Source organism: Aspergillus aculeatus (assembly GCF_001890905.1).
Source record: "Aspergillus aculeatus ATCC 16872 unplaced genomic scaffold ASPACscaffold_12, whole genome shotgun sequence".
In the NCBI taxonomy this organism is placed as follows: Eukaryota; Fungi; Ascomycota; class Eurotiomycetes; order Eurotiales; family Aspergillaceae; genus Aspergillus; species Aspergillus aculeatus.
In genome coordinates this window covers 48,917-70,662 of record NW_017962987.1, presented here as the reverse complement: position 1 = coordinate 70,662, position 21,746 = coordinate 48,917, and the positions used below count along the sequence as shown (strand labels likewise).

The 21,746-nt window shown below is 49.1% G+C and overlaps 6 protein-coding genes and 1 non-coding gene across 7 annotated transcripts; 2 read left to right on the top strand and 5 right to left on the bottom strand.

The window, feature by feature from the left end:
* Positions 1 to 1,265: 1,265 nt before the first annotated feature.
* On the bottom strand, positions 1,266 to 1,347 carry ASPACDRAFT_t216. The gene has a single exon. It is a non-coding gene; the product is annotated as a tRNA-Ser (tRNA).
* A 3,530-nt stretch (positions 1,348 to 4,877) lies between these two features.
* Positions 4,878 to 5,699, bottom strand: ASPACDRAFT_62086 (serine protease; the record flags this gene model as incomplete). The annotated part of the gene is made up of 1 exon (XM_020203756.1): positions 4,878 to 5,699. One exon carries the CDS (start codon positions 5,697 to 5,699, stop codon positions 4,878 to 4,880), a length of 822 nt encoding a protein of 273 aa, XP_020054148.1.
* A 1,937-nt stretch (positions 5,700 to 7,636) lies between these two features.
* On the bottom strand, positions 7,637 to 9,433 carry ASPACDRAFT_31966 (putative beta-galactosidase; the record flags this gene model as incomplete). Its single annotated transcript, XM_020199847.1, has 1 exon — positions 7,637 to 9,433. The coding sequence occupies one exon, from the start codon at positions 9,431 to 9,433 to the stop codon at positions 7,637 to 7,639; it is 1,797 nt and encodes a 598-aa protein (XP_020054147.1).
* Positions 9,434 to 9,966: 533 nt separating this feature from the next.
* fmqE (MFS-type transporter fmqE) lies at positions 9,967 to 11,860 on the top strand (the record flags this gene model as incomplete). The annotated part of the gene is made up of 5 exons (XM_020202746.1): positions 9,967 to 10,138; positions 10,214 to 10,590; positions 10,691 to 10,878; positions 10,946 to 11,437; positions 11,524 to 11,860. 5 exons carry the CDS (start codon positions 9,967 to 9,969, stop codon positions 11,858 to 11,860), a joined length of 1,566 nt encoding a protein of 521 aa, XP_020054146.1.
* A 1,726-nt stretch (positions 11,861 to 13,586) lies between these two features.
* On the bottom strand, positions 13,587 to 14,567 carry ASPACDRAFT_62083 (uncharacterized protein; the record flags this gene model as incomplete). The annotated part of the gene is made up of 1 exon (XM_020203755.1): positions 13,587 to 14,567. One exon carries the CDS (start codon positions 14,565 to 14,567, stop codon positions 13,587 to 13,589), a length of 981 nt encoding a protein of 326 aa, XP_020054145.1.
* A 3,453-nt stretch (positions 14,568 to 18,020) lies between these two features.
* On the bottom strand, positions 18,021 to 19,433 carry ASPACDRAFT_122457 (uncharacterized protein). Its single transcript, XM_020196542.1, has one exon. It carries the CDS (start codon positions 18,936 to 18,938, stop codon positions 18,183 to 18,185), a length of 756 nt encoding a protein of 251 aa, XP_020054144.1. The 5' UTR covers positions 18,939 to 19,433; the 3' UTR covers positions 18,021 to 18,182.
* A 376-nt stretch (positions 19,434 to 19,809) lies between these two features.
* ASPACDRAFT_45101 (alpha/beta hydrolase) lies at positions 19,810 to 20,831 on the top strand (the record flags this gene model as incomplete). The annotated part of the gene is made up of 2 exons (XM_020201547.1): positions 19,810 to 19,968; positions 20,019 to 20,831. 2 exons carry the CDS (start codon positions 19,810 to 19,812, stop codon positions 20,829 to 20,831), a joined length of 972 nt encoding a protein of 323 aa, XP_020054143.1.
* Positions 20,832 to 21,746: the final 915 nt, after the last annotated feature.

The window sequence follows — 21,746 nt, the reverse complement described above, 5'->3', positions numbered from 1 at the left end:
TGGGGCACGATGCAATCTAGAAGCCTTAGCGCGCGATAGCTCGAAGACCAGAGATGCAAGCAGAAGTGAATTGCAGGCCTAGACTTGCCACTTGCCACTTACGGTCATACAACCCAACTCCATAATGCTGCATATCATTAGAACGGAAAAGACAATCATCGGAAATATCCATATTCATACTTAACATCTTCAAATCAGAGAGGTGTGACCCCCAATTGAAAAGCCACCAACCCCAAATCCATGCTCCGCAATGCTCTCATTGCCACTCATTCATAAGCTCGAGCACCCGAAGGCCTACCTCAGCGGTAGAGAAATTCACGGGTTCGATACTGTCGCGGGGGAATTCCTGGATCTTCCAGAACTGTAGATTATAGCCATCCTTCTGACCGTCCTTCCGTACACGACGCAGCATCTTGGTGGACCAATTCAGCTCGGTCTGCTCCTCGTGTTCCCAGTCCTCGTTAGCCATCAGTCGACAGAGCTTCGAGTCAAGGTCCTTGTGGGCTGCTTCGAGGCACTCACCGTCGCGTGTGATGACCCGGATCATGACATAATGCAGGCTTGGGGCGATTTCCGGCGGAGTGAAGATCTCCTTGTGAAGGCGCTCCCCGATCTGGTCTTGTAGAAGTACCAACAGGCCCGAGAGCGAGAGGTCCGCTTGCGTTCAACCCAGAAGTCGAGGGCCCAGAGATCGTGGCTTTCTCTCCTTGATGAAGGCATTGTTCTTTTTGCTGTAGAAGGGAATACTTACTAGCCGTTGGTCAACTGTCTCAGGGTTGGGTGGGTTGTGTGGAGCTATCTCTGGATTTGGTGAGACGGGTGCTTTTATATTCCAACTGCGATGTGTGTTTCATGCTGGGCGTGGGACGAACGGGCTCGTAGCTGGAGATTCTCTGAAGAGGCCAGTCCAAGCGGGTTGCGGCAATAAGATTGTAGGAGATGACCGAGATAAGTGTTTCTATGACAATGGATGTGGTTGAGTCGAGCATTACCCGGGGGACTGTTATGATCGGAGACAAAGAGGGTGGGATCTCGGCTGTCTTATTTTTTGGCTATACACATTGGATTCGGTGTTGGCTGCTTCATCCGAAGGGTGGACAGCGCCAACAGCATCCAACACCTATTCGATCCCAAGGGACACGGCTATCGGGTTGAGTTCTGAACAAAAGATATTTTTCTGCTCAGCCCGTGGATGGCCGGCATTGAGCCGTACCAGCTTATTGTTACTTCGGGGTCAGCGGCAAGGAAAAACAAAAGGCAAAAAACGACAACAGTCGGATTTGAACCGACGCCTCCGAAGAGAATAGATTTCTAGTCTATCGCCTTAGACCGCTCGGCCATATTGTCTTACTGATGATATATTAAAGCTTTTTCACATTATGACTTTCGTTTAAAATTTAGCTAGCGTTCACGCATCCATGGCTCTATCCACAGTTGTTGTGTAGTTTCATCTCAATTGGAATGGTTATTACGCCAGACTCCATACTTTATGCTATAACCGAGTATGACAAATTGAGATATTCCTTGGGATTCGACCCATCATCACCCGGGAGTTAGAGGGCTCTTACGCGGCTGCTGTCTGAACATGAATATATGTTTCAGCATCGCTATAGGTACGTCGATGATTCCACCGCTGATAACGATGAAGGTGTGTATGAATGCTAGGAGTCACCTCCAGCTTGAGGCCGAGGCGAAGTTTCTGAAGGCTCCATCAACGCCCACAATCACCCTAGCACCCAATGTACGTGTCCCGAAAGTCAAACGAAGGTACAGCTGACATCAGTCGCACAAAGAAAATAAAATGAATGAGATCTACCTGCCCTTGCCCAATTTCCACCGAACAGCAACGACTAGAAACAAACTCAACTTGCTACTAATATCAACCAACAAACTGCATTCCGCTCGGCACCATTCCTCATCCTCATCTCCAACCACCAGAACATCAAAACAACCAAGTGTCAACGATAAAATCCTCTGGAATATGATGAAGGAACAGATATTCATTTCCCGAGGACGAGAAGTCAGCATAATCAGGAAGATTGGAGTTGGCCACATCGAGCCATGCATCCAATTTCATGACGGTCACCCAGCCCTCGGATAGAGATGGATACACTCCCAGACGGGGAACCGCAATCTCGTACACCCTGACATTCGTCTCTCCGTTACGCACACGTCTCTCGGCTCGTTGAACACCCAGTCTGGGATCTGCGAAGCCGAAACAAATGGTGTCGGCTCTCGGTTCCTCCAAATCAGGTGCGCCCACAGTTCATCCTTCAAATCCACCCCTTGCCTCCTGCTTCGAGATCGAAATGCAATTCAGTGGCATCCCTCAGACTCAATACCGCAGCCCCTAACCTTTTGACCCCTCGACTGATCGCTCTCGACGCGATAGAGACATAGAGCTGACTCCCGCAAAGTCATCCCGGCGAACGAAGAATAAGCAACACCGATATCTCACTTCAGCTGCGTCAACTCTTGAAAGTAGTGCTTCCAGTCAAATATCGATCAGAAGATACCTCAGTAATCCATACGAGAATGAGAAGGAAGAAGGAAGGCAGACGAAAAAAAAGGGCAAGGGCAAGGAGCGCATCAAATGTCCTCTGTGCCGCCTGCTCTACGCGCTCAACACCTGACGCAGGCAAACGCATCGACAAAGAGCGCGTCCACAAATCAGGCGGCACCACGTCAGATTCTGAATCAACAGAGGCTATCGACGCCGCATACTTCCCAATCGGGTAATTTAGTTGGTAGTACTTTACCTGGGTAGCGACGGCAGCAGGAGATGCTTAGGTAGGCAGAGGGCAGTTCATTTGGCGGCTGTTGCACTGCCACGAACAGTCTTCGCATTGCTTAGCCACTACGCTATTATTCTTCGGATGTTTATCGCAACTGCGCCTCCAGCTTATGCATGCACAGGTCAAGTAAGCCCACTGCAGGAACGTGACACAAGATGTGCAGCCCATCAACTGATCGCGTGTGGGGTAGAAACCACTGAGGATTACGGCCAAGGCTTCTATCACTCACCGCAGATATACGCGAGGATATGATTCCAATGCAGCCCATATGCATTGGCTTCCCCGTAAGTTTATCGAAACAACTAAAGGATAGAGAAAACAAGAAAAAGGGAAGCCAGCAAGATAGAGTGGTGTCAGGTCCAACAGTAGCCAGATACTAACTATCATTTCAGAGCCCACCACGCCCACTGGTCGCACAATCGGACCTCGCAGTCAGCAAGATATGATACCGTCTCAAAGATCTCAATAAATTCATCATAGATTCGCGGATCGTCGCCGGAGCAGCATGAAGAGATCGAATCAAGGTCTCTCGCTCATCCCTCGGGATGAGCGTAACCATATGCATATGCACATGTCATTGAGGCGTGCACTACTCGTCTCGTCAAGGAGCCCGTCGATCTTGTCAGGAATTAGCGGATTAAGATCAACAAGAAGAAAAAAGTCCTGGCCAAATTCGGATTATTGGAACGTCTCTGTGGCCACAGCTGTGTGCGGCATCCCGGTCTACTATGCATGGAACGGCGCTCGAAGAGATAAGCATCGTCCTACCGAACGGAAACCTATGGTAAAAAGTCTCCGTGTGTACACGGGCAGTCTCGGACTTGGCACTTTGGGTAGAACTTATCTTCAACAAGCGCATCCTTGGCTTGAAGCTACATCATAGCTCAACGTCAAATGTACAACAGCGCTAGGGCCTCATCTACTGAGATCCGCCAAGCCATCTCAATCTTCACTATCAAATGTAGATGAGTCTTACCCCACCAGTTAGGGCGTATCTATTGAGAGAATACTGCGAGATGACAACGATCAAGCCTCAGATAAGCATACTCGCAGCAGAGGTTCTCGACAAGTCTGTACACCAGCCGCAACATCTGACGCTTACTCACACAACATTGAGATCTCCGATGATTACGCACGTTGCATTACGATCCTCAGAGCCCGTGCAACAACCCCGAGCGGAAGCTGCTATGAGAGACTCAAAGACTGCCAGAGAATCAGGGTTATAAATCAATGATGCCCACCACCTAGATCGCCCCAGCCTCGCAGCAAGTTCCCAAGCAGACACCCCGATGCAGACACTTGATCCTTCCACATTTCACACATATCTTCTCGAATGATAAATCCTCACCAGGACCACAAAATGAGGTTCCCAGGCACCTTCGGCACGATCAATCCCCGGGAAGTGTGGGATATCAACTGGGATGACGTGGCACCGTACGTATAATGCATTTTTGCAGTATATGAATCAACGAGGCGTTTTTTTCTTATAAGACTTGCAAAGTAAACAAACTAACATAGCCTAGAGGAGAACCTCGCCAGGCGAACTTCTGGCTCACGCACTACGCGCATCAACCCGAGCTGCAGCCCATCAAACTCAACGAGGAGCCGGTGGACATCCACGAACAATCTCGGTACCGGGTTCAGCCGCGTTACGATGTGCCATGCGCGTGAGTTCGACCCTCTCTCTAGGGTGTATGTCGCAACCAGCGTACTGACAGATATTGATGCCAAGAAACGGGTGGAGGATCTGGGCGATGGAAACCTCGAAGAACCCGGTGAACAATAAGGATCCTATCGCCGAGTCCGATGATCTGATCACTTCCTGCGGAGGACAAGAATCGGAGGATTAGGACTTTCCACTGTGGAAATAGTCCCCGAGCTACTCTGGTTTGCCTTATCATATTGTTTCTGGGGTTGGGGACTGCGAAGTAGTCCTAGGCCTTGGTATGAGTTTTCCCCTTAGATAGGTTTTCCTCATACCGTCATGCAAATGCAAAGGCTTCCTATTGTACCTTCTAATACTGTACCCACCATGGAACTCATCAATCCAATTCCAACTTACTGCACAAGGTATATCATATCCTACAGCCCCGTAACCCGACCAATAAACCCCCTCAGAAATGACGTGCTCGCATAAACCCCGGGAAACCCCTTCCGTCCGCAGCCATGCCCCCACGAGACCACCCCCACCAAAACCCCACGGGCAGCCTTCCCGCTCCCGCTCCCGCTCCCATTCCCATCCCCATTCCCGCCGGCAACCACAACAGCAGGCCCCCCACTATCCCCGCCACAAGCATTCCTTCCGCCCGTGGGCGTCCCCGCGCAGAACATGCTGTCGGTCACCGGCCCGAACCTCTGATACCCGGCACGACACTCCTCCCGCCCGACGACCGACACCGTCACAGCCCGCAGGGTCGGGGAGTTTGCGCCGCCCTCGCCGGTCGCGCCCCAGCCCGAGACCACCACCTCGGCGCCGGGGACTAGGATATCCGCCCCGAACGCGGGCAACCCCACGGGCGCGATCTTGGGGCCGAAAGTCAGATTCTGGGACAATGTCAGAATGGCGAGGTCGTTGTCGACGGTCGGGGCGGAGTAGTTCGGGTGGATTGCTATCGCGGTGACGCTGACCAAGATTCCGCCGGCGTCGCAGAGGGCGGAGCCCGCGCGGATGCGTAGGCGGCTCGGGGTCGCGCTGGCGACGCAGTGGGCGGCGGTGATGATGTGGCGCGGGCTGAGGATGCTGCCGCCGCAGGTGCGGGCGCCGCCGTAGAGGAGGGCGATTTGGTAGGGGTGGACTTCGATGGGGACTTCGGTGCCGCCGATGATGCAGGGGGTTACGAGGGCGGTGGTTTGTGGGAGGAGGGGAAGGAAGAGGAGGAGGGGGAAGGCGAGGAGGGATTTCATTTTCTGAGGGGTTTGAGGTTAGGTAAGGATTGGTAGAGCTTGTTAGGGTTGTGGGTCTCTGAATGGGTGTCTTCATGTCTACGTCTCTTTATACGAGGGGCTACCACAGCGCAATCTGAGCATATCTTATCTCTATCATGGATGCGTGTGCCTGTTGACGCCTCAGAAGGGTCTCGCATTGTGTGACTGTGAAAGCAGGACCAAACCCTAATCCCGGTACTCGTACGACACAGTGTTCGTTCTCATTGGGAGTGCTCCTCACATCCGGTGACAGAACCAATCCTACCTGAAGTCATTCGCTCCTTTACAGGATCTTATCACTGGATCAGTTCGTCGCGCCAGGTGACCCAGCAGTGGGACAGTCGGAATAAGGTTCTGACGCAGGAGGGCGTCCCTTGTCGCAACATAGAACACCATGGTATGTGCCGTTCTGGGAGTAGCTCCTGTTGCTGTTTCATTAAAGTAGTTGCTTCTTCTGTTATGATCAAATGCATATGCGAATGCTCCACCTCCCCACCGAAAGTATCCATTTCATATCTAGTGATCTCCTTATTCCCACCTTTTAATCCAGTCTGCTAGCATAGAGCCTCCACGCAGAGTAGTTCTGTTCACCTCCCATCTGCAGAGCCCCAATGTGCAGCTCCATTACGATCCTTGCATGGCTATACACGATGATAAGCTTCTTACATTTTACTGCATCCTTCAAATTAATTAGCTACATCCATTCAAGTCTGCACAGGTAGATTTTGTGGTATGTATATAGTAAGCTAATTTACTGTATAGTAAATAAGATAAAATAATAATAATATATCTAATTTTACTAGAATTAGAATAATCCTTAATCTGAACCGGACCAGTTCTGGGTGCACAGTTCAATTCAATAATTGCTTATTTACATGTAATGCATTAATGCATTTCTATTACTTTGATTTTAACCTCCCACCAGCAAAATATCTCTGCTATTGAGGTTTCAGCAATTTTTAACGCCGTTGAGGCCTTCCTAAATAGACATTCCTCCCTAAGGCACATTAACCTTCTACGGCAACGTGGATATTCGGGAATTGTAAAAGGCACATTCCAACTCAAAGATCATCTTAGATATCTTTCAAAATAGTTCAATGGCTGGCACATACTACTGCTCCTCCTAGATCATATCCTTCATCTCTGTATCTGCCCCTACTCATCTGATCGTGCATTCAGTCTCGGTGCTCAGGTACATCCGTAAGGATACGTAGATGCTTTTCCTTCGTATGATCGAATAAGACCATCCGCCTTGAGCATGCAAACGCTCTTGTGTCTGTGGCAGACATACTCTTAAATATCGCCTCGAAAATGGGGTATCTGCTGATTAGAGCCCTCATAGTATCAGGGCAGATTAAATATCCGAGAAATGGCGCTAGTGCTTGATCTTACAACAATTCAAAACCTGAAAGACTAGGATACTGTATCAAATATTAGCAAAATGCGAATGATTTTATATAATCCCTGTTTAGAAAGGAGGGATAGGTTATCAAGGGAAACGTTAACAGTGACCACATGAGCATCGTTCACATTGATTTCTCATGTAAGCGAACAAGGCTGGAGCCTGATCAGGCGGGCAACTAGGCACATGAATAGAGAGGACCACAGTAACAGTTTGCATTTGGGTGAAAAAATGTACGTCTGGGGGAAACACCACATCCCTATTGTAGGCTAGACCAGAAGAGTGACACTTTGACACTCTGAGACCTACTGGAAAGAATCTCAAAGTCAGAAATGTATAGAAGCAAGATGACTCCAGTTGTGTATCAGTATTCAAGCAAGAGAATGTAGAAGAGCGGGAGGAGACCCCGACATCAGAGACACATTGCAACTGAGGAAGTATCTGCACGCGCTACAGGAACAAAACCCGGAATATCAATCGTAAAAAAATCTCCATTGTACGCTAAAGCCAATCATCAGCGCGTCAAGAAAGGCTTGGTCCAACGTTCTCGTAAGACACGAGCGGCGGCCTTTGGTTGTCGGTCCCGGGTAAAAATACCCTTTTTGTTTCCATTGACGCGGAAAATCTGGGACGTTGTTTGGAAGTCCGCAAAATTCCAAACGTGTTCTCCAACGACAGCATCAAGACGATCATGGACTCGATGGTACATCTCTAACAAGCGGGACTGATATTCCTCACTCCAAGGGACGTCATTCACAGCATGTAGTCCAGCCAGACTGTCCGCACCATATTCGGTGATGATCATTGGTTTGCCAAATTTGTCCTGCCAGCCGGACAACTCCTCATACAATGCTTCTTCGGCCATGTCTAATTCCCCAGTGTGCTTATACCAACCAAAGTAACGGTTAAGACAGATTACATCGAACATATCCGTAATCAAGTCTCGGTTCACAGGATTGAAAGCCATATTAGCGAAGCAAATAGGTCGGCTGGGATCAAGTTCTCTTGTAAATTTCACAAGGGGCTTGAAGTATTCCACGGCACCAACTTCGCCAGATGCTGGTTCGTTCGCAATCATCCATAGAACAACACAAGGGTGATTCTTGTCCCTGGATATAAGCTCCTGGAGAGCATTTTTGTGGGCCATTTGGGTATGCTCGTTGATCGTGTCAGGGGAAAATGTGGGAGGGGCTTTGGTTCCATGAATACCAGCAACAATGGCCAGGTTTAACCCCACGGCTGCCGTCTCGTCGATCACCACGATGCCGTGACGGTCGGCGTATTCCAGCACCTCTTCCGCGTATGGATAATGTGACGTGCGGAAAGAGTTTGCTCCAAGCCACTTCATGAGCTGAAAATCATGCACCATATACGCTGGATCATGTCCCTTGCCACGGATCGCAGTGTCTTCATGTTTCCCAAATCCAGTGAAGTAAAACGGTTTGCCGTTGATCAAGAACTGCATGCCAGAAACCTCCACTGAGCGAATTCCGGTGGCGATAGTGTATGTATCAAGCAACTCCTTACGGTCGTCGCCGCGGAGGAGCTCGACTTGAAGCTGGTACAGGTAGGCGGCGCCAGGTTGCCACAGATGAGCGGATTCCACCCGAATACGGCCTTGTGGCCCGTTGCTCTGGGCTACAACTTGCCCATTCTCATCGAGTAATGATAGGTGGAATTGGTTTTCGGGTATCATTCTGTTCGCTGTGACCTGGTAATCAACGATACCACTTGTCTGAGAGGTGCTGGTGACAATTGTCACGTCCTGAATATGAACCTGTGGGACTGAATACAGCCATACCGATCGAGCAAGACCGGCATAGTTGTAAAAGTCATGCTGGTATTGCTGTTTGCGTTTCCCATTAGCCAGGGTCTCAACTTTCCCCGGTGGAATCGTAGCGTTGGTGAGAATATTGCTGACGGCGATTGTCAGGCAGAACTCCGCTCCCGCAGCCACGAGATGGCTTATATCCGTCTCAAATGGAGTGTATCCACCGCTGTGTTCAGCCACTAGTTGGGAGTCCACGAAGACACGGCCATGATGCGTGGCTGCATCTACCCGGAGAAAGTACTTCTCCCCTGCCCAGCCCCGGGGCACCCTCACAGAACGCTGGTAATAAACCCATCCCACATGGTCGCGGATTCTCGGATCGATGAAGATGTCGTTGTAGCTCGCTGGCACGGGAACCTGCAACTCCGGACTGAGAGGCTGAACGCAGGATGTGCCTACTTGATCATCACCGAGCGCAAAGTTCCAGATGCCATCCAAGGAGACAAGCTCACGGGTGGCTGTTGCCCGTGGTTTGAGCATCGAAAGGACTCAATGTGCAGAAGGAGCAATATTCCAAAGGCCGTAGACGGTCAAGAGGAAACTTCGTTGTTGGCAACGGCGAAACTCGTGCGAAATAGTGCGATTGCCTTGCAATTAAATCAGCCCCTCACGTGGCCGGCAATTGCATCGATCGGCTAATGAATAGGGACAGGATGGAAGCCGGATATGCCGAGAAGATACGGCTTGCCCGCCTATTTCTGACCAAAACACAGCTACCCCCACCTCGAGGCTCGGAAAGTCCGGCTTGAGATCCAAACTCAGATGAGATTGAGTACTGCTAGTGGAAAGCGGTCGGCTATTGAAAATCTCAGTCAAATATGGGGTATTGCTGATGTTCGCCTGATGAAGCTTACTTCCCCGTGGGGTAGACCCCGGCTTTTGTGGTTATAAATACGTGCATTACTTGACACCATCACGGCTGTCACTCAAAGTACCCTTCTTATCTTTCACGTCACTTCATCCGCTATCCACGGATCACTTACAGTTTCCTGGTGCGCCCTACCCGCTACGAGATGTCCGAATCAAAGATTGATGATCTTGGCAAGGTGGAACATATCGAACACGGAAAAGCTTGTACGCTGATTAAGGATGAACCCGACGCTGCGATTCAAGAGTTCAGGGCTCGCGAGGAGTCCATGAGCACTTGGCAAGCAGTCAAGTCCTACAAGCGCATTTTCATCTATGGTAGGGCATGATTTTCAGACTAGGCGCATAGCCTTTGGCAAACGATCAACTCGATGCTAATTGAGGATACAATAGCCATCGTTCCTTTTCTTTGTGGAATGGCCTACGGGTATGATACAGTTGCAAGCAGTGCCACTGTGGCTATGCCCGCGTTTCTCATGTCCTTTGGAGCCGTGAATCCAGTGACACACTCTCTTTATGCTCCTTCAATCTGGAGTGCATTGTGGACGGCCATGTCAAATCTCGGACAAGCGATCGGTGCATTTTCCATTGGACCTTTGGCAGAGCAGATTGGGCGGCGCTATGCGATCGTGTCATGCGCTTTACTTTCATGTGCCGGCGTGGCTGTACAATTCACTTCCACAACCAGATGGTCTCTTCTCATTGGAAAGATTCTCAACGGGGTTTGTATTGGTGGTATTATGGCCTGCGGAACAACTTATGCAGCCGATGTGTGTGATCTCCGTCTTCGCCTCTTGCTTCTCGTGCTTTCTCAAATGCTTGCCGGGTTGACATTTTTCTCAGGTCAGCCAGACTGACATGTTGGTTTAGATTGCACCCCTCAAACTGCGTGGGCCTATACTGCAAGGACTGGTCCTTTTCACTGTCGCTATGCAAGGGACAGCTCTTGGGATCATCCGGGCGATGGTTCCCAACAAAGCGCCTGTGGCCTGGAAAATTGTCTTTGCCATTCAATGGCCTGTGGCCGTCTTGCTATTCCTAGCCCTATTGATACCGGAGTATGCTTTCCCTACAGTCAACAGCGGTGGCTTGACAAAATTTTACTAATATATGACGTCTCGGAAGATCCCCGACATGGCTTCTTTCACAGGGCAAAGTGGATGCTACTCGTGCTTCACTTGTGAGACTGTATGGTCAAAATAATTCGATTGAACTTCGACTCCAATCACTACAGATGACTCTTGCGGCGGAAGCGTCGACTCAGAGCCAGCAAAAAGCATCATTCATTGAATGCTTCCGAGCCCGCAACTTGAAGCGTACACTAACTGTATGCTTGATGATGTTTGGCACTGGCCTCTTAGGTGTAGCATTTTTGAACCAAAACACCTACATTCTTTTAACATTAGGTCTCCCCTCTGCCCATGCTTATGATGTCGGCGTTGGGGGTTTCTTCCTTGCTTGTGTGGTGATTATTGTCTCCTGGCTTTTCACCGACCGCATTGGCCATCGCCGCTTGTGGTTAATCGGCGTCGGTGGCAATGTTTTAGGAATGGCGACTGTTGGGGGATTGGCCTTTGTGAACAATCAAGCTGGTCTTTGGGCAATCGCTGTTGTGATGTGAGACATTCGTCCTCCTGATTCGTTCCCCATCTTCTATCCAATCAGTCTGTCTATATCTGAGCAACCGCTGACTTTCAATACAGGAATCTCCTTATTCCATGGCAGATCTACACTTGTACTGGGATGGCCTGGACAATGACGCCCGAAATCGCTTCATCCCGCCTTCGCCAGCATACCCAATCTATCGGTTTCCTAGTCCAGGCTGTATCCAGCTGGCTGTTTCATATGATTGTGCCATATATTTATAACACTGACGCGGGCGACCTAGGTGCCAAGACTGGATTCGTGTTCGCCGGCCTCAGCGCGCTTTTGCTGGGTGCGTCGTGGTTTGTGGTTCCTGAAACTGCCGGTCGATCTGTCGAGGAGATAGACGCAGCTTACGAACAAGGAATTTCCCCCCGAAAGTTTCATACGATATAACTGAATCGAAAGGCGGCTATGAGTTGAGCAGACTAGCTGTATGTGAAGAAGAGGCGTGCGCCAAATGCCAGTGCAATTTTGGGCCAGCTTTTCTGGAGTCAAATAGTATTTCCTCCACACTTCAAAGGGGTTGAGGAACCAAGTCTGTAGCTTCAGGGAAGCTATGCATGAGCGTCACAGATCTTTATTCCTGCTTGATGATACAGGGCCTCATTTCATTTCTTATAGTCGACTCATCGCAGAAGGAACTTCTTAGCCCAGAATCTCCTCGCGCGCTGAAAAGCATGGAAGTAAGGATGTTTGACACAGTCCATATTTCAGTAACTCATCACCCCCAGCTCGAACAACCTTTTGAAACTCGCTGTATTTGCAATCCGTATAGAGTTTACGTGATCCAACGGGCGGGGTTATGTTAATCAACCAACCGAGCATAGAGTAGTTAGCGAGCAGTAGCAGCCGCTCAGTAATATCACTACTTTTTTTGTTAATCATTCTTACCGCAGCAGTAACCATTTACTATAGAGATAGTTAATTCTATCAACAATACATAAAATATTTTAATATATTTATTAGAAAAAACATGCAGCTTCAATCTACTTTATAAAGTCCTGGATGAGATTACTTTTGCGTGTGCTATTCTTCAGAGCAAGTACCTAACTTCTCAGGCAGGCAGATAAAGTAGCAGATACATCCTCGTAATTTGGTGGTCATCGCAAGGTAATTGGACTACGTACATATTTGCCTATTTGTTGAATAGTGAACTATGTAAACCGCTGCTGGGTACTGTATTGTAAGTTACCGGGAACTAACCCCGAACGGATGACGGATCACGGGAGGGCCCGAGCCTTCCCGAACATCAAGATTACAGTTGTGAGCCCTAACGGACCATCGGCCACATTTGTCTGATTTGAGAGAAATCAACGAAAACGAGGGCATAATGTTCGCAATGCATTCCGCGAGATCGAAATGGGATGAACGACCGTCGGTGGCTTTGAGACACACCTCCTGTGCCTGCCGGGATTGCTCGCTGACTAGCCGGCAGCCATTCTCTATCGGCGGGATGATTATGATTTGATCAAGGCCGCCGTTGGGCGTTCGTAGCGACGAGGGGAACTATTGTAAAGATCCACGACATTTAGGGACGTTGTGCATTTCTTGTGGTCTCTTGCAACAAGCGAGAGCATCTCTTATTCATTGTATCATTCTAAAGACCTCTGGTGGAAGTATCAACTGCGTGATCTATAGTGTCCAGAGATTCTTGAGATTACCTTGACCAGCAGACAGAATATGATTCTTTTCAGATCTACCGCTAAGATACAGTTCAATGCCTGGCCTGTGTATGAGCCTCTTGAAATATAATATATCTAGAAAGTTTCTTCAACATTACTCAAAGTGAAACCTTATCCCTGGCCCTAGTAGGCTGCTAATCCTCGTCCCGGCCCTGACGGTACATGTACCATTATTTAAAGCTCTATGCTATTACTCTTAACGTGCATAGCTCAAAGATAAAAGCACGAATATACACTCTTATGTGCTGCAAGAATCAATCCAAGCAGAAAAAAACATGGTTTTCTTTTTCTACTTTTTTTTCTTGCTTCGTTTCTAGATAACCACTCCGACACAACCGCACCTGATTCCAAATCACCATGAGACATAGAACAATAACAAAAGAGGAATTACCAGATAGCTTTTCCATCACCTGCGCATACAGCCAGCCGAAAACCCATCAAGCCTTCGCAGATGGACAGACCTTGCCTGGCCCCGGCTTGCCTTTCTCCGGATCCTCCACCCACTCCATCTCGTAGACATTGTAGTTGATGAGCATGACCTCGATCTTGCCCGCATTCCCATCGATCAGAAACGTGTCAATGCCATCCAACACTTGCAGGTTATGGACCTTGTCATGATACTCCCAGCGCTCCGTCACCCACCCCTGCTTAGGGACGACATGGGGGCCGATGATATTGTATTGGGTGGTGGGCAGCACGCTGTTCAGCAGGCGGGCCGACTCCTGGATCCCCTCGTGGTGGTACAGGATGCGGTCGAAGGTGCCGACGAACGCCATCTTGAGGTCGACCGAGTAGTTGCGCGTGATGTCCAGCGGGATGTCGCCGATGTAGCGTAGCAGGATATGCTCCCAGTAGACCGCGGACACCGTGCGGCCCGTGTGGGCCGGCAGCTTGTCCGGGTAGTCCTTGACCAGGTACTCGAGGACCTCCGGGGGCGGCTTGCTGGCCGCGTCCTCGATGTTGTCGGACATGATGGCGAACTGCGCCCGCAGCCACTCCTTGCCCTGCGGGAGGCGCGGATCCGTCACGATCAGCTCCGGGTGGTGCGCCACGATCCAGTTCGCCACCCCGAAGTGCGTCTCGCCTTGGTCCAGCGTCAGCTTGAGGATCGTGTAGCTGTCGCTGTCGCGGATGGTTACGTCCGCGCCCTGGGCGGAGAGCAGCTCCACGGCCGGCTGTTGGTTCGCGATCGCCGCCGCCATGATGGGTGTGATCCCGTGGCATTCGGCGCATTTAATGTTGAGTCGGTCCGGTTTCTCCGACAGCAGGCCTTTGATCTCATCGAGGTTGCCGGTCTTGGCTGCCGCGAAGATGGCATCGCATTTGTTGATGGGGTCGTCGCCGCCTTTGGTTCTCTTGTGGTGGACAGCCTTGCTGTGGACTGGAGTAGGTCCGTTCTGCTGAGGGGCGGAAGGCATTTTGGAAGAGGCTGATTGAGGATTTCTCCGAATTTGCGATTGATCTTAGACTTGAAGGTCCTAGCTTCTTTCTGATTCTGCTGATGGTGAGTTCTACCAACGCTGACCTGGTCCCTTTATATGTGGATATCCTGCATTAGAGATCTGCGATAGAAACTCTGTGCCCTCTGCTGCACTGAACGGAGTCAATGACGTTGAAGATACCATTACCGATGCTACATGCTACTGTGTCATTCTAACTCGAACTAATAGCACTGTAGCAGCATGATGGCACAGATGGGGAAATGAGGAACCTCGAGACTGACAACGGATGCTTGAGAAATAATCTCGATGTTGTATCTATCTCGGTCAGTGATGCTTCCGGCGAGGAGGCGAGGCCTAGGCTACGTAGTCACCGTGACAGCCCCATGGAGATGTCTAGAGTCCACTAGAGCGTCGCTGGTACGGTTGCTGGCAGATGTCACAGCATGAAACGATGTGTTGGGTCATGTGGAGATCCATGGCACCTCTGAAGGCCTTTCGGGCAACACGGCCATCTGCACCTTCTGCATTTGGTAGTTCCGTGTAGTTCAAGACGAGAGATTTTCGGGACCGTTCGAAGTGAGGTCATGATGCTGATGCTAGACGTTGGTTGAATGTCTACTTTAGCTTGCTGGAGTAGTATACTCTACGCAAACATGTCCGCGGACATCCGCTTCGACTGCAGGCGGGAATATGGTTCCTGATTACTCCAATCCTCTCTGTTCCAGCTCGACAGTCAATTATGTCACTACCAAATACATCAAACGCCATGGGTCGCCGGATCTGGATTCTGAGGATACTAACAACTTGACGGGGGGATAATTCTTACGTCGATAACGCTTTGAGGCGTATCCATCGATCGGCCTGATGGCTCGGTTTCCTACGTCAGTAATGAACCAGTCCTAGCTGCGCGATCTTGGTCATGATCAAGGTAGAGCGAGGATTTCTTCACCTGGAATCATCGCCATGGTCGATTGACTGGATGAAGGTCATGATCATGATTAAGAGACTTGCGTCAGAGTAGCGACAGAGAGGTTCCCGGTTCCGAGATGGCACCGCAAACAGTACCACTGAGGTATAGCAATCGATGCCATACCTGAGCTAAGTCTAGATCACTCCAGCTAGAACATCTCTCTCTGACCAGAGTAGGGCCCATTCATCAGTGTCAAACTGACTTCAGTTGACGAAAACACATTCTCAGAATCACTCACATAGTACTGCTGAGATTACTGTTCGGTTTGACTTATTCTCTATGATTCCTCAGGACAAGAGAATGATGTCGTCATGTGATGGTCTTTGCTCAATGCATCTCCAAGATATTTGTCGGTGTATACTCTATGGTCTAAAGAAGACAGGCATTCTGGCTTGTAATTCAGTAACTGGGAAGGAGTGCTTGATTAACCGCCATCCGAATATTACAGAAGATCGACAAGCAGCGTGATAAATCTGGCACCCGCAGGTTGTGCGCATGTACACAGGGCTTGCAAGCCACTGTGACAAAAAACCAGGATGACCTGTCGCGAAAATATATGGTGGTCGTGGCTGGTGCTGGCGTGTTTTTGATAGAAAAAGGCAAAATATACAACAGAAGGGATTCGCTGGTGGTCACCTACTCAACTATTAACCTCCCGGCGCGCGGCTTGAACGCGGCCAGAAGGCGGATGGATGCTGTACGGGTGAGCTAGAAGGTGAGGCCGCTTTACAGTTATACGACTGGGAGTAAGCTAGAGTAAATGCGTTTTAAGAAAGAATAAGCGATGGCCCCGGTCGCGCGACAGTCACGCAATCTTATTCAGTGAAAACTTCAATGGCCACTTAATTTCTTACCAAGTAATAACAATTGGTGTAAGAAAGTATGCTGAGTTTGTCAAGCCACAATACTGACTCAAGATTATCTATTTTTAGGTCTAGCCGACACATAATCCAATTCCCTCAGTGAGAGAGAAAGTACTATATCCCGATACTGGCCTCCAGCCAAGCCATCGATCAAGCATTGTTTAGAGCTGGGATGACCCGAGAATGGTCTACCAGATAGACGAGCAGATTATATACCTATAACCTTCCTGCCAGCCAGCTTATAGGTCTTCATGGACGTTATCGGGTTCATGTGGCCGCTGATTTTCTGGCTCCATCCGACAGGTGGTGGGTTGTGGACGTCTGTAGACGTCTACCTGGAAGGTACTGTAAGTTGATGCTACAGTACAGTATCATGTATAAGGCAGAAAAATAATTTCTGTCGAATACTAAGAAGGCTAACAAATTTTCAACGATAGATATTGGGGATGCGCTCAGGGAATACCTAGTTGATGAGTATGATTTTAGCCGAGAATATATAAATGGATACATTTATCGAAACATCCGTTGATTTGACGACAACTATTTTAGTAGAACAAAGTGGAAGGCCCAATTATTCTTGAATAAGCGTCAATGTTGGGAGCAGATTATCAATAATGAGTGGCTGGGAAGGCTTTCGATAAATTACTGGAAATTCCACGTCTATGAATAGACGGGATGAAGTCGAGTATGGTACATAGATTAATTGTAGGCCGGCCGAATGGACCGTGGGGTCCAAAAAAGAAAATCCACGGCGTGATGTGCCTGAACCAGGACGTATGGCCGAGGATAGACATGACATGTTAGACAGTCTGAGACACGTGTGGATTGGCGGGGTAGACCGGTGTCTTCCTTCCCCAGGCGAGTCAGCATGTTTCTTCGTTGACGCACGGCATTAACCCATACCTGGTGTTAGAGTAGTCGCGACCAATTGCCCGGAGGTACGCTACCTGAATTTCTTGTTTCTAAGACCCTTATCTTTCTGCTAGGAGGGGAGGCTGCTTGTCTTGATCTCGAATTCTCTAGTTTTGATATTGTTGCAGGAGATCTGTGCGTATTTAAACCATGTCCACCTCGTCTGGTCTCCACTGGTTGGAGATGAAAATAGACGCAAAGAATTATATTGATCGGAATACAGTCAAGAGACTTAAAGTACTCGGGCCCGGTACCTCTTCCGCTGATGCAAAGTCAGTATAAAGAATGATTAAATATAGATAGATGGTTAAGGGTTCTCTAATCTCCGCCAAGGCAAAAGAACAGAAATCTGGAACAAACTAAGATTCGACGGCCTCACATCTTAATTGCGCATATTTTTCTTCTTTTTTTTTAAAAAAAGATTTTAAGTATTTGGAAAATTGTGCTTACTGCCTTGAGCGAGTGGTTGGCTTCAAATATCTATCTATCAAATATTTATAAATTCTTAATATGACTTTAGACACTACAGACGAAAAATTTAACCAAGTTTATGAATACAAGTATCAAGAATAATTTATTTTAATTAACTATTGCCAGCTCTGGCTATATGCCATAAGACATTATTTTTAGATGCCGCCCGATCCGAAGAAACAGAATCAGTATTTAGTAAAGCCAAAACTTGCACCGGCTGATAAGCATGTTATTCATAATATGGCTTATCTTGCCCGCCGTCTGGGTTTCCAGTCGACTGGGATTGAGGCACTAATCGAATCCTCTCACGACCATCAGTTCGCGCGTACAGCTTTACTCCAAACTCGGAAACCCGAATTGTCCCATTAGGATGCCCTATCCAACTGTCATTCCCCCATTAATCCTCACGGTCTGCCCGTTAACCCACGAACTCTCATCGCTCGCAATAAAGGCAACAACATTTGCAACTTCCTCCGGCGTGCCCAGTCTTCCAGCAGGCGCAGTATTACTCTGCATCTGGACCATCTGCTCTGTCTTGCCGACAAAGTAAGCATCCGTCCCAATCGGCCCCGGCGCAATCGTGTTCACTGTGATCTTCCGCTTTCCGAGGTCCTTCGCCAATACGCGCGTCATCTGCTCAATGGCTCCTTTGCTGGCTGTGTACAACAGATAGTTCGGAGTGACCATGCTAAACGCAGCCAAGGAAGTCGAGAAAAGCATCACGCGTCCACCATCCGGTATAAACGGTGCCGCTTCCTGCACGGTAAATAAGGGTCCCTTCACATTCGCCGCGAAAAGCGTGTCAAAGTCACTCTCCGTAATACTAGCAAGATCCCCCTTCTGCCAGAGCATTCCGGCATTAAGGACAAGCGTATCGATTTTTCCAAAGCGATCAACGGTGGCCTTGATAAGACGGGAGATTTCCTCGCGCCTTGAGACGTTCGCTTGCACTGCGATTGCGCGGTCGGCGCCAATCTGCGAGACGACTTCTTCTGCTGCTGCAGATGAAGATATGTAGTTTATCACGACGCTTGCGCCTTCTTTTGCAAGGGCTAGGGCTGTTGCGCGGCCGATGCCGCGGGATGCGCCGGTGACGAGGGCGACTTTTCCTTGGAGGCGGGACATTGCCATGAGGATTTCTTTCTTTGGTCCGATTTGAAAGATGTAGTAGGTGGTTGATCGAATGATATAAATCAGGGCTGTTTCTGCTTCTATTACTGTTGTTGTTGTCCTTGTTCAAGGCCGGCTAGGCTTTGGGCTTTTATAACTTCCTATATACCTACCTGGGTATTTATGTGCTCGGAGATAAGATGAAGTTCGTGGATCTCAGCGGTTGAACGAACGAGCCGACCAACCACATTATGACCATAGAGCCAAAATCCGGCCCTAACCGGAGGCCGCATACAATCATCCAGGGCCAGGCTGATGTAGCTGATGCCTCATCACGTCATCGCCGGTATTATTTCCGAAGCGAAATCCATCCTATAAGCCACTTGAGCCACGCACTGTTGCACAAAAGGCGCACTGAGTCAGCAGATGCAATAGTTCTATTTCGTCCAACTAGGGAAACTTGCTTAAACTCTGTACGAACTATTGCCGTTCGAGGTGCATTTACTAATCCTGCGTAGTAGATCCGAAGTGGTGCTTTATCTGCTATTTGGCGACCCTTCAGAATAGCGCTTTATCGTGCTGGCCATGGAGAACGCGCGTCCCACACCTCGCCGACATCCAAGCGATGGGATCGTGATCAGGGTCAGCGTCAACGGACTTATGGCGGAGACCGACAGGGCCGAAAGCCAATCAAAGAGTGATATGGAACCAGCTGCTGAATGGTCTAACCGCGTTCAGTGCGGAGGTGGGGGCTGATGAATAATGGGGTCGGCGCTCCTCGTGTGGGCGAAGGCCGGAGGCCGAGTGGCCAAAGTGTATATACCATCACAGCTACCCTGCTCTTTGCCATGACTATTCCATCTTTCAAATAGAATATACTGCGATAGGCATCATGGTAAATCTTACAGACCCCAAGCTGCAAGGCTTCGATCTCATCTCTGCCGTATACAAAACGGTCGGCGACCATGGCATCCGCACAGACATCCTCGTGCCTCAAGCACCACATACAGGTAGAAGGCCCACAATCATTCGCTTCCATGGGGGTGGACTGGTACGCTTTTTCTTACCTTGTGTTTCCCTTTCACATACTGACTAGACTAGATGATTGCCGATTCCCTCTTCATGGCCTTTTGGTCGCCCTGGTTGTCCGACCTAGCCCTCAAGCACGGCGCCGTGATCATCAGTCCAAATTACCGACTCATGCCACAAGCCAACGGCCTAGATATCCTTGAAGATATTGAAGATCTCTGGAAATGGGTCAACTCTTCAGCCGCACGAGACCTTCTTGCGGCACACAGCATCCCAACTGAGCTCGACCTAACCCGGGTCTTGGCAGTAGGAGATTCGGCGGGCGGACTATTAAGTCTTAACTTCGCGCTCTCGCATGCAAATGAAATCCGCGCTGCTATGGCATGCTACCCCATGGCAGACATGTCCATTTTTAATAGCCCCGCGGCGGCACCACCATTCGGACATCACACACCAGAGTCGATCGTTAACGAAGCTCTAGCGTCTGAGAGAGGTAAGAAGATAATTTCATCGTGGAGCGAGCCCGAGAGTCTCCCATTCATGCTCTCGGCGATCGAGCATGGTCGTCTGGGTGAATGGTACAAGCGGGGCACAGAGGGCGATCCACGAGCTGCATTACTATCGCCAATGCAGCGACTACAACCAGGTGTTGGATTTCCACGAGGAGGAATTGTATGCATTCATGGAAAACAGGATAGTGTGGTGCCCGTATCGCAGTCTGAGAATTTCATCGCTCGGGCGCGGAAGATCACCCAGGGACAGGCTGTGAATGAGAGACTGGTGCTGACAGTGCAGGATGGAGAGCATGGATTTGATGACATACACTATGAAACTAAATGGCTCAAGGACACTTTAAAGACGGCAGTTGAGACCTGGCTAGAATAGAATATTTTAACATATCTAGACCAGAAAGCTTACTCCATCTAGAACCCGTCTCGTCTAATCTGCGGACCATAGGTTTGATCTAAGATGTAATCTTTGCAAGAGCAATTCTAGTGCTTGCAGTCGAGCCGTCAAGTCATTTAAGTTTCTGTTGCAAACCTATCAGTGGTCATCGAATAGAGCGCGAGGAAGTAACGCAACGAGCCGTTTGCTCATGCCGTCGATATCCGTAAGAACATCCTGTTCCTAGCTGCTGACATCGAAAGCATTTCGGTTGTTGCCGGCTGTACTTGATTTTAAGTTGTTGACAACTCTCTCACGCCCGGCTGACGCGTCCAGCATTCGACCTCCTTTTAAGAATTTTCGAGCGTGGGATCGCTATCTTATATAGAAGCACAACACCCCTTGGCTCTCCACCCGTCCAATGTAACACTCAACCCCGGGGATCTGATTATCATGGTGCCAACCCTTCGACGATCGGAGTCCACATTCTCGGCCAGTGCACTGTTGAATCTATCACAGATGGCGGTCAGATATAGAAATTCTAATTAATCTAAACTAACCTAGCCGTTAGCCACTCTGATTATATATAAATTTATTTATAAATAACTGCTTTGACTATATAAAAACTATGGCTCGAAATAATAGAGCCCAGTTCACAGTTTTCTTCTCATATAATAACCTGGGGATAGAAGAAAAGGATGTCTTTATACGACTATATTCGCTGAATGCATTCTTAGCGTCGGTGTATATCTATATGGTCTGAGAAGATCGACAAGAGCGTAATGAATCAGACTCCGGCAGACTGCGCATGTGCATACAGGCTTGAAAGCTACCCGTGATAAGTAGTCTGAATGACATGTCGCAAGAATATTTTATGTTCGAGGCTAGGAGGTGGTGCATTTCCATCCAAAATTC

Coding starts and splice junctions, on each gene's coding strand:
- ASPACDRAFT_122457 (XM_020196542.1), bottom strand. CDS start 18,938: ATGGCAATGTCCCGCCTCCAAGGAAAAGTCGCCCTCGTCACCGGCGCA.